This window comes from Mus musculus, chromosome 2, assembly GCF_000001635.26.
Source record: "Mus musculus strain C57BL/6J chromosome 2, GRCm38.p6 C57BL/6J".
NCBI lineage: Eukaryota > Metazoa > Chordata > Mammalia > Rodentia > Muridae > Mus > Mus musculus.
The window spans coordinates 152,511,932-152,524,154 of record NC_000068.7 but is presented as its reverse complement, the minus strand read 5'-3'; the positions used below and the strand labels follow the sequence as shown (position 1 = coordinate 152,524,154).

Below are 12,223 nucleotides of genomic sequence, written 5' to 3'. Positions count from 1 at the left end.
TCGGGGACTTGCAATTTCAGACAGTTAAAGTCCATGACTATCGTGGTGGAGAGCATGAACTCAGGCAGGGCAGGCATGATGCTGGCACAGTAGTTAAGACCTTATATTTTGGTCCACAAGTAGGAGGCAAAGAGCACATTGGGGATGGCAAGGGCTTTTGAAACTCAAGTAACATAGCTCTTTTACCAAAGCCACACCTTATAATCCTTCCCAAACAGTTCCACCAACTAGTGACCAACTATCAAACGTATGAACCTGTAGAGGCTATCCTTATTCAAACCACCACAGCTTCTCACCTGTTTTTTAGATGATAAAAATGCATGTTGTTTTTGCAGATATTTTAGGTATGTTTGGAAGACAGAACTTTCATGTTGGCCAGAGCTTTTGTGTCACTGAGGAAGTGCTCATCTGTCAATTCTACTCCTTGCTCTATTAAGCTGTTTTGCATTGTTTTGCTCACTTGGTTGAAAAAATTGACTGGATTTTTGTGTCTCCAGATTCCTCAGCACTATTGCTTCCTAAAGCTTTCGTCATTCACTCACTGATATCCCTGTCCACCACAGATATCACCTCCACTTCTCCAGCTTCCAGCTCTGCCATTCTTTCTAGGAGTGTGGGGTCTGGAAGGACACCTGTGCCACGTTCGTTCACTGGAATGGGAGCTGCAGCAGATCTGCAGGGCTTCTAGATATTTTCTCCATTTTTTAGGGAAGTCTTACAGCTTGGAGAATCGGATTTGCTGACTGCAATAGCTGCTCAGGGGGTGCTGGTGGAAGGGTGGGTGCTGATGGAGCAAACCAATCAATAAGGAGGTGAAGCAAGAGTGAGTCGGCAAGTAGCTTCGACTTCCTGCAGCATTCTCGTTGACCAAACAACTAAGTCTTTTCTCATTAAACTGTGTACATCTGGTAACATTTCCATCTATACCCTGGAATTACCCAATGAAGTGTCAGGGTTCATGCTTTGTTTCATGACTGCCTAGCAATTTTTTGCCAAATTGGAGCATCCTTGGAAGAAGCTCCTTGAGAACTTTCAAAGGAAGGCTTAAGACTCAGGTAGCAAACAACTCACAAGTCTCAAGAAGTTCCTGAAATGTATCAGATTCACAACACACACCTCTACCCCCACCCCACACAGGTTACATAAACAGTAAGGAGGCTGAAGACACACTCTGATTTGTCAATCTTCTTGTGAGTCAGGAAGAAGAAGGAATAGTATCCTGATGGGCAGACAGGTAAGAAAATCACCAAAAATAAACATGGCACACTTCTAGCTTCTTCTTCACCCAGGATAAATATTTGGCAGAGTTCCTTGGCATCTCTTCACACGTGGGCCCCCTTCCAGCTGACTTGCCCAGACACATCCCAGGCAGGCCTTGGACATGCCTGTCAATCAACTAACCATCCTACTCTCATTTGTCCAAGCTGACTGATTGAAAATGAGGTGAAGAGGACCCATCTCAGGCCACCAGAAACACCAGGATCCACAGCTCTCCAGGGAGACACAGAGCTCAGCTGATGAATCCGCTCTTTACTTGGGAAGCGTCTGTACATATGCATGTGTGTGTGTGTGTGTGTGTGTGTGTGTGTGTGTGTATACATTCATGTACATGTGTCCTTTTGCTTTTATTAAGACTTGTTAGCTTTCTATGACCATTATTCATTTTCTGCCTTTTTAATTCTTCAGTCAGTGGAGAAAATGAACCTGACCCAAGAGCCCTCTCTGGTAACACAGAGAGCCCGGAGTTGCAGCTTTTGTGAACTTTTACCCATGTTGGTGATGCAGCTGCCTTTGCATGGCCCATGTTCCTGTAAGTAGCCCCTCACCTTCTACCATCACCCACCTGATTTTTTGAGACCAGGGCTCTCCTTGAATCTGCAGCTTGCTGTTTCAGTGAGACTGGCTGACCTGCCATCCCCGGGAAGCCACCTACCCCCACCATGCCAGTGTTGGGTGACAGACATGTACCACCACACTCAGATTTTACATAGTGTTGGGGATCTGAGTCAGGACTTCATGCTTAAACAGCAAGGACTTCATCCACTGCACCCTCTCCTCGGCCCTGATTAGCCCTCCTTTCTTTCCGTCTGTCTGGGACAGGGACAGTAGGTGGCTTTGTGAGGTGTAGTATTCAGATTTAGACAGTAGCAAGGAGTGGCACAGTTAAACTCAAGACCTGAGTGGCTGAAAGAGAGCGGAAGCAAGTGTTTCCTTCACGGTTCCTTTTCCACTTCCCGCTTCCAGGTCCCTGCCTCGAGTTCCTGCTTCCCCTAGTGGTGTTCTGTAAACCTCAAATCAAATACTCTTTCGCTACAAGTTGCTTTTAGTCATGGTGTTTCTTGTAGCAAGAGGAGGCAAACAAGAAGAGTTGCTGTTGGTTAGGTGCCAACCACCTTCTAATTCTTTCTGGCGTCTAAGTCACTCAGTAGCCTGGAACTCAACAAGCAGGCTAGGCTGGCTGGGGGCCTCCCACCTCTGCTCTCCAACCCTGGGACTGAAATCACCCGACTTTTCCAAGTGATTCCCAAGGTTCGAACTCGGGTCCTCAAGTTTGCACGGCAAGCACGGCACCAACAGAGCCATCGCCGCACACCCACATTAAAATGATAACTAAAACTTTCAGATTTGAGTTTCAGGACAATATTTAGGGTACGGGTGTCATAGTATGTTTGCATTCATTTCCATTAGAAACTACCACAAACTGGGTGAGTTGAACAACAGAAGTTTAATTTCTCAGAATTCTGGGGACGAAGTCCAAAGGAAGATTGGTTCTCCGCAGGCCTCTCTCCTTGGCTTGCCAATGCCTTGAGGCTTCTCGGATCTCAACATGACTCTGTGTGTTATAATTGATGGCAAATGATTACTTCCAAGTCTCCTCTCATAAGAACACTAATCATACAGCACTAGGACCCCACCCTAACAACCTCATTTAACTTCCGTTACCTTCTTAAAGACCCTCTCTCTCTCTCCAAGCCTCACATTCTGGAGGACTGGGGTTTGGAATCACCTTTAGGAGCTTTTGGGCCATGGGGGAAGGATGGCTACCCAACCAGAATAGTAGGGGGAGGTGTGACCGTTAATATGGACTGAAATCCTGACAAGATCTAGAATCACCAAAGACACAGGGCTTGAGGCATGCCCGTGAGGGAAAGTCAACAGAACTGCCAAGACCAACCCTGCCTGGGGCCTGGGAAGCGGGTCCCAGACTGAATTTCTAAACGGAGAGCTGAACATGCAGCCAGTCAGCCGTCTCTGCTTCCTGGCTGTGGATACAGCTGCCTCGGGCTCCTGATGCTGCAGGTGCCTGCTGTGGACAGAAGGAATCCGTCCAGTTGGAAGTTACATCCCTTCTTATGTAGCGTTTGTTAGGGGCATTTCTTCACAGCATTGGGAGAAGTAGCTAAGACAGCTGGGGGGGGCGGGGGTGAGTAGGTGCCCTGGAAGCCAACTTGGGTTGAAGTCATTGGGTTGAGGTTGTTGGAAGGTTATGCATGTATAGGGTAGGCAGTGAGGACCAAGAAGTGTATCCTATACACTTTAGGACTGTGGCTGATCAGTAGGCTGATTTCCACCACCTCCCTCCCTGCTTTGCCCGAGAAAGCAGAGTCTGTTCATGGTGATCTGAAGAATGAAGCTTTAAAAATATCTGGAATTACAGTGGTCCAGCCTGAAATGTCCATTTCAGAGACGAGTGGAGGCCATGGTTGGTAAAGAAGCTAGCCACACCCTATGGATTCGTCCAGATTTCCTCTGCACCTTTCTCACTTCTACATGAGTTTGGAGACTGTTAACCTAAGTTAAGTGCATGATCCTTATGAAAAGTAGGACACTTGATGACCCATGTCAAGACCCCTTTGCAATGGACATTGATTAATGAACCCTCAGAAGCTCCAGCATAGGGTATTGTATGTGTCCCCGACTTGTCATGATGACAACCGAAGCTCTAAAACCAGAAGTCTGAAACAGATACATACCATCCTTTTCCCGATCTTTGGTCACTGGAATGTGGGATAGTCTTGAGTTTGTTTCTCTGAGACAGCAAAAAGTTCTCTCTCCGCATCTCTCTTTCTTCTTCTCATTGGCCCTGCATATGCGCCTGCATTTCCCCAAGCCATAAAAGCAGGTTCTGAACCATCCCTCTGTCACAGTGAACAGAGAGGAACTGTGTGAAGAAGACACACTTGTATATCCTGAGAATGTCTGCAGACCCGGGAGAATGGTGGGTTCAGGGAGACATTGAGACCCCAATGTAAATTACAAACTCCCTCTTCTTGTCTCTCCCCAAATCCTCTCCTAGGAAGTAAATCTGAGTTCTCTCTCCCAAGACACTAAACCTGGAAAAAAAACAATCTCAGGTTGACTTCCTCTCCCCATGTTAGGATTCTGCAGATGGTGTGCTGGCATTCTCTGAAATGTCCTAACTGCAACAGTCTCCTCTGCCCTGTCTTCTCCAGAGTTTAAGGCGGTTTACAATCCATGGTAACCAAGAGTAGACCTTTTCTTCCTCCCCTCCCCCTACTCTCTAGAACAATCAGAGATCCAATAACAAAGCCAGGAACTTGGGCTGGGGGTCCCCTCAGCAGGGGACACACTCGATTTGTAAGCATGAGGATGGAGGTTTGGGCAGCCAGCACCCACATAAAAGTTGGGCACAGCACCACACATCTGTAGCCCATTAGTGGGGTTGTACAAACAGGTAGGTCCCTGGAGCTCACTGGCCAACCAGCAGAGCCATTCTGTGTGTTCCAGGCATAGAAATAGCGCTGTCTCGAAAATAAGGTGGTTCCAGGCATGGTAGCACACATCTTTAATCCCAGAACTTGGAAGGCAGGTGGATCTCTGAGTACAAAGGCAGCCTGGTCTACATAGTGAATTCCAGACAGCCACAACCGTTATCCTATAATAGTTATTAATAAAAGTAATAGCTATTATTGTGTGGAAAGTGAGCAGAAGCCATCTGATGTCCATCTCTGGCTGCCACACACAATCTTCTGCCCTAACAACAGGTCCGTGTCTGCAGCCTAGGATGAACCTGTAGCTCTCCAATGTCTGCCCAGGCATTTCCCAACACATATCCAAAAAGCAAGATGCCTCCTCTGCTTGCTTCAAGGGGGAGGTGAAGGAAATGCATTGGTTACCATAAGGGATGGGACTAGTGGAGGGGACTGAAGTGGGAGCCTGGGATCAGACTGGATATATTGGGAGCAGAGGCATTGTTGCCAGGGGACAAGGATTTGCTTGCTCTCTGCTTGCATTCTCCAGTCACCCCCCCACCCCCCAGTGAGAAGCATCAAGGTGACTACAGGTATCCCACAGGACAGCACATCCCTGTCTCTGCCCCACTCTTCTTCTCTTCTCCCTCCTCCTATTGCTGCCTACCTCCCTGTCTATTCTCTTCACCCTTATACCCTCTTCAGTTCTCTCTTCCTTTCCTCCCCTCCTCTCTTCCTTCCTCCTCTCCCCCTCTATTCCTTCTTGCTTTCCTCCCTCCCTTTCTCACTCCCTTCGTTCTCCCCCTCCTCAGCTTCTCTCTCCCTTATTTTTTCTTCCCTCCCTCCTTCCACTCTCTTTCCCTTCCATCCCAGTACTGGAGATCATACCCAGAGCCTCACACACGTTCCCCAAACAACTCTACCACCAAGCAACATCCCTGGTCTCAAAGACACGAGCATAGTAAGGTTTTCTCTCGGCTGTTCCTGCGGGCTATTCTTCCCGACCCCATGGGCACCATCCCAAAGATTCAGTGGGTAGGCTACCGCTCTCCCCCTCCCCATCTCACCACCATTTTGGTTACCTGGGGATGTCTGAGCCAGGACCACAAGGACAGCTAAGGTCAGGAACCAGAGCTTATTGTGTCCCGAGAGGGTGGAGGAGCGAGTCTGTAGCATACTGAATGTGCTGGGGAAACTCCTACTGATTTTGGTTTTAATGACTAAGGTAGGGCCTAGTCATGGGTAATAAATCTGAGGAAGGCCAAGGGCCCTCTGCTGGTCAGTGCTAAGAGCAGCTCGTTCCAGTGTTTGGGTCAGCTCTAGAAGTCCTTTGGCAAGAGGACAGTAAGCCTGCTGCTTTGTGGACAGTGCAGATCTAGCCCCCAAGGAGTCTTCTTGTCCCTCCTTCCAGCCTGGTTCTGCTCCATGCTCACCATGATCGGGATGCAGTTTTTCTAGCTCATTTTCTCACACACTGGTGGCCTCAAGGACAACTGTGAGCCTGAGAGCCCTGCAGGTGCAAACAGGCTGCTGTGCCTGTGTGCCCAGAGCGTGTAGCGCAGGCACCGCAAACACTGGATAAGCTCTGGCAACATTCTAACTCCAGCACTGACTGGACTCACAGGGTTAGCAATGATAAAGGAGAGAAAACAGAAGGAGAAAATCATGTTGAGGTGCAGGGGGTGGGTGGAAAGGGGACTTGGGGTGGATAGGATCAAGATACACCGTTCACATGTGTGTGAACTCGTCAAACAATAAATAAGAGTACTCCTTTTGAAAACATTGGCTGAACAGGCAGGTTGGCTCAGCAGATGGAGCACAGCTGGCAGAGTTGGCTTGGCAGGAGCCAAACCTTCCATTCCATTCCATCACTGGGAAGGTAGGTGAAGGCAGGAGGATCAGAAGTACAAGGTCATCTTCAATTGTGAAGTGAGTTCAAGGGAGGTTTGGCCTACTATGTAAGAGCCTGTCTGTATGCAAATAACTAGAGCACAGGAGGAGGAAGATGAGGATTAAACAGTGTATGACCTTCGAGCCTACCCCTCAGACCACGGAGGAGCTGACATTCCTTAGCTAGGAAAATGTGGGCTCAGAGTGTGGAAGAGAATTCTGCAGGGTCAAAGGGCGAGGAGGAAAGAAACACGCAAGGTGATTGCGTGCGTGCGTGAGTGCGTGTGAGCAGATATGGGGTGGGTATTTTTGTGTTGTCTTGGTGTTAGTGTGTGGTGTATAGGTGTCTGATGTGTGTGTAGTCATGGTATGTGTGGTGTATGTGTATATGTGCTATATGTATTATATCAAGATACACCGTTCACATGTGTGTGAACTCGTCAAACAATAAATAAGAGTACTATATGTGTGTGTATGTGCTATAGTGTGATGTGTGTGGTCATGGTAAGAATGTGCTGTGTGATCATGGTATGTGGGGGCAGGTGTGAGGGAGTATTTGCATGTAATCATGGTGTTAGTGTGTCTGGTGTATGTGTGTAATCATGTTGTATGTATGTGGCATATGTGTGGTGTGTGTGTCATCATGGTGCTGTGTATATGTGGTCATGGTGTATGCATGTGTAATTAATCATGGTTTGTGTGCATGTGTGCTTGTGTGTGTTTGAGTGTGTACTTTGGGAGGATGTGTTTATGTGTAGTCATATGTCAAGTGTATGTGACCTGTGTGTGTTAGTGTGCGTGTGTGTGTGTGTGTGTGTGTGTGTGTGAGTGTGTGTGTGTGTGTGGTCATGCTGTATGTATGTGGTGTACATGTGAATGTGGTGTAAGTGTGGTATGTGTGTCATCATGGTGTTGTGTATGTGTGTGGTCATGGTGTTGGGGGTGTGTGCATGTGTGTATGTGTGTGTGTGTGTGTGTGATGTATGAACACTTTAGGCAGAGGAGTTCAGAAAGGAATCTATGAGGAAGTGACAGGACATTAAATGTGACCTGAATGTCCTGAGAACTTAACTTGATCCTTCTGAGAATCCAGAGTCTTCCAGGCAGAAAGAACATCGAAGGCTGAGCCCCACGGCAGGAGAGTTTAAGAAGTGCAAGGAGGAGAGTGCCCTACAGTAGAGTAAGTGAGAAGAAATAAATTTGGCTGAAATCCCAGAAATGGCGGAGCCACCACCTGCATCAGACCACACACAGCCATATGGGGTTTGTTCTGGCTGGGATATGGGGCTGGGGTTACTCTTAAGTGATATTTCAAACCTGACATCATTCTCTCCATCTGAAACTTCTCTGGGCTGAATGGCATGCACCTGGTGTGTGCTGGTGTCACTGGCAATGTGACTTGCAGCGGGCACAGCAGGGCATGCCTAGTCCTTTCACCAGAGGCTAGACCTGGTGCTGTTTTAGATAATGCTGATCAGGCCAATAAAATGGTGTGTTGTCTCTGGGAAAAGAAGTGAAAAATCAGGCCATCGATGGCATGGCAGGGAAGTTTGTAAGGTGAAGTACAATCAGCCAGAATGTAGAGCTGGGATGATAGTGACCATCCTACGGAATTGAAAACTGAAGCTCAGAGAGGGCAGCCAACTTTCCTGGGGACACACAATCACTATGATCCTTTCCGGTCAGTCCTCACCATGTCTAGAAACCAACTGGGTTTTCATCTCCACCAGTCAGTGGTTTTGAGGATACTGGATGCGTGGAATCCTGGTGGGCAGACTCCTGAGGTTGCTATTCCAATTCGTGGTTGCTTCCTTTTATGGCTGAGTGACACAGTACAAAACACTTACATAGTATTTTCCAGGATGTAAGTATTGTCTCCCACCTCTTGATTTTTGAGGCAGCATGTCACTGTAGTAGCTTGGGGGGCCCACAACTAACCGTGTAACCGCACTTCCCCTCGGTCTTTCTCCCAAATGCGGTGTTTATGGATGTGCGCTCCGACACCCAGCTGTCCTTTCTCACTGTTTAATCCTACAATGCCAGGTTGCTTCCTGGTCTTAAGCTGTACTTCTTTAAAGGCCAATGCTGTTACATATCTTCCAAGTATTTCTAGCCATCCATAGCTTCCTCTGCTAAATGTCTGTAATTGTTTTATGCCCGTTTTCTACAGGGGCTCTTTTTAGTTGCTTAATTTCCAAGCTCTTTTCTCTGGACATAAGTTCTTTAGTGCATACATAGTTTAAAGACATTTCTCTCTGCCGTTAGTTCTCCTTTGAGTTCACTCAAAGATGTATGCTCCATCTTTAATCTCAACTCTGTGGAGGCAGAGGTGGGCTGACCTCCGTGAGTTTGAGATCAGCCTGGTCTACATAGTAGGTTCCAGATCAACCAGGGTTACAGAGTGAAAAAAAATCTTTAAAAAAAACTCCCTTCGCTGGGTGGTGGTGGCGCACGCCTTTAATCCCAGCACTTGGGAGGCAGAGGCAGGCGGATTTCTGAGTTCGAGGCCAGCCTAGTCTACAAAGTGAGTTCCAGGACAGCCAGGGCTATACAGAGAAACCTTGTCTCAAAAACCAACCAACCAACCAAACAAACAAACAAAAAAAAACACCTCCCTTTATGGCATAATTCCTAATTTTTTATTATTGACTTGTGGTTTTGTCTAGCTGTGATAAGAAAATATAAAGAATATAATTTTAATCCACTTACCAGTGTCTGTTTTGTAACTTAATGTATGGCATGGTCTAGAGGAAGTTCCACGGGAGTAAAAAGGACCTACTCTGTATGTACTGGGTAGTTCTGTGCTATTTCGTCCGTCTGTCCGTCTGTCTGGTCCCCAGCGCACCTCACTCTTCATGCCTCTGCGTTGCTCTGTTAGTTAACGTGTCCACTGGTGAGAGTGGAGTATGGGAGTCGCTCGCTGCTATTGGATTGTAGCTTATCTTTCTTTCCTTTGGGTCTGTTTTATAGAACTGATTGCTCTGCCTTAGGCACACAGAGACTTGTAATAATCAAATCTTTGTGACCAAAGTTCCTGACAAAAACAAGTTAAAGGAGAGAAGACTGATTTTAACTCACGGTTCTAGAACATTTCAGTCCATAACAAGAGAGGAAGCAGAGCTCAAAGTGTGAGCCTGGAATTAGAGGCCAAGCTAACCAGACGCTTCCCTCTAGTCATCAACTGTGCCCTCTGGAACCTTCTAAGGTTCCACAACCTCTCAGCTTAGGAATTTCAGCTAGAGACTAGGCATTCCAAAGTAGAGCTATGGAGATTCCAGCTGTAGTGAAATATCTTTCTTTATCTTTAATTTTTTTCTTTTGTGTGATTGGAATTTTTTTTTAAAACCTGTCCTCAAATATGAATAATCTTTCTTCTCTTTGAGCTGATCAGTTAGCGATGCCTGCAGCCGTGTTCTCTGGACTCCTTATCGGGCCTTCATTTCCAAGGCTCCTGTCTGACTCTTTTACAGAAGTCACCGACTCTGTGGCGTCCCTTGTCCATGTGTCTTCTTCGTTTGGTTAAACATTATACGTCTCTCTTGAGTCCCTTTGAACTCTTCTGTCACCATGGGGGGCTGTAGTTCTCAATCTTTGGGTCAAGACCTCTTTGGGGTTGAATGACTCTTTCATAGGGGTCACTTAAGACCATTAGGAAACATAGATACATTATGATTTATAACAGTAGCAAAATTACAGTTATGAAGTAGCAGCAACACGAGGAAACTGTATTAAAACAACTGCATTAAAGAGTTGCTGCATTAGGAAGGTTGAGAACCACTGACTTAAAGCTTTTATAGTAGAATGAATTGCACTGTAACTTCTGGACTGTTTATTTCCTTTGTAACTGCTGTGGAGAGTAATATTCTAGAAACTTCATGTTACCTTTCCCATTTTGGACCCTACATTTACATATTCATATCTGATGGATTTGCTATCTCTACTACTTTTCTTCTGATTTATTTATTTTTATGGGTACAGTGTTTTGCTTTCATGCATGTCTGTGTACCATCTGTATTCAGTGCCTGCAGAGGCCAGAAGATAGCATCAGGTCCCTGAGTCTGGAGTTACAGATGGTTTTCAACCATTTTGTGGGCTCTGGGAATCGAACCTGGGTCCTCTAGAAGAGCAAGCAGCCAGTACTCTTAACTGTTGAGCTATCTCTCCAGTCCCTGCAGTGAACTTCTTAGTAAGTTGCATTCTCCTGGGGTAGCACCTTGTGGTTTTATTTTACATTCAGTCCAATGTTAATGAGCTGAACACCCCTTTATATTTATCAGACATTCATATGTCTTCTTTGGAAAACTGCCTATTCAGATCTGAGGCGTATCTGCTCAACTGAAACCATTTAGGCTTGATTCTTTCTTCAAGAGAATATTGAAAACTGTTAATTTAGTTTTTTGAGTCAGGTACAGGATTGTTTGGGTAAACTTTCACTGTCAGGTTGTTTGCATGTCTTTCAAGGTCTTGGTTCATCTCATCTATCAATAAACATTGTGATTATAATATTACATTCAGTTACTGTCCTCTTACCGCCAACGGGGTTGGTAGTTACGACCTCCCTTCCGGTCCATATTGTGATCATCTGCACTGTGGGCACAGCTACAGCTTCGTATACTGCATGAACTTGCCTCCATCGGCTCATCGCTGAGTCCCCATTGTCAGTGTTGTGATATTTAATGCTTGGGACTTCATTTCTTCTACTTATCCTAGACATATTTTTCTCTCTCCTTCTTCTTCTTCTTCTTCTTCTTCTTCTTCTTCTTCTTCTTCTTCTTCTTCTTCTTCTTCTTCTTCTTCTTCTTCTTCTTCTTCTTCTTCTTCTTTTCTTTCTTCTCCTCCTCCTCTTCTTCCTCCTCCTCCTCTTCTTCCTCCTCCTCCTCTTCTTCTTCCTCCTCTTCCTTCTTCTTCTCCTCCTCCTCCTTCTTCCTAATTTCCTAAGATAAAATTTTGGATCTTGGTTTGTAAATAAAACAAACAAGCAAGCAAAAAGAGCCAGACAGGGTGGTGCAAGCCTTTTGTTCCACAGGCAGACAGATCTCTGTGAGTTCAAGGCCAGCCTGGACTACATAGTGAGTTCCAAGACAGCCAGGGTTATGTAGAGAGACCCTGGCTCAAGAAAGCAAAAATAAAATAAAATAAAATAAAATAAAATAAAATAAAACATAAAATATAAAATAATGAAAAATATTTCACCTTTCCCAATATACTGTTTCTTACTTAGTTCTTTGAACAAGTAGAGTTAATGGGAATGTGGAATGGGAAAAGACAATCATAGTAAATCTGCTTTCCTATTTTGACTTTCGATTCCTGATCCCTTCTATTTAATGATGCATTGAGTCCGGGCATAAAAGGTTTTTCTGTTTGTGCATTTGTTTGTTTGTTTGTTTTCTTTCTTTTTTTTTTTTTTTTTTTTTTTTTTGCATCTCCCTTCTTTCACAGGGAATCATACTGGGACTGACAGCCAGAGAAAGCACAAACACTTTGCTACATACTATGACCCACTGGTCTGGCATAGAGGCAACCTCACATACCATTTGACTCTTGTTAGATGTGTACAGGGCACTGCACATGGACAGAGAAGAAAGTGACCCCACTGGGTTTGAGGGCAACTTCCTCTTGGG

At 45.7% G+C, this 12,223-nt stretch overlaps 1 protein-coding gene across 1 annotated transcript; it reads right to left on the bottom strand.

Moving 5' to 3' along the window:
- Window positions 1-2,707: 2,707 nt before the first annotated feature.
- Defb28 (defensin beta 28) lies at window positions 2,708-5,900 on the bottom strand. Its single transcript, NM_001037502.2, has 3 exons — window positions 5,795-5,900; window positions 3,975-4,139; window positions 2,708-2,833 (listed from the first exon to the last, which is right to left on the bottom strand). The coding sequence occupies exons 1-3, from the start codon at window positions 5,886-5,888 to the stop codon at window positions 2,823-2,825; spliced, it is 270 nt and encodes an 89-aa protein (NP_001032591.1). The 5' UTR covers window positions 5,889-5,900; the 3' UTR covers window positions 2,708-2,822.
- Between the last annotated feature and the right edge of the window lie 6,323 nt (window positions 5,901-12,223).

Coding starts and splice junctions, on each gene's coding strand:
- Defb28 (NM_001037502.2), bottom strand. CDS start 5,888: ATGCTACAGACTCGCTCCTCCACCCTCTCGGGACACAATAAGCTCTGG. Junction 4,140..5,794: donor CCTGGCTCAGACATCCCCAG/GTAACCAAAATG, acceptor TCACTGTGACAG/AGGGATGGTTCAGAACCTGC.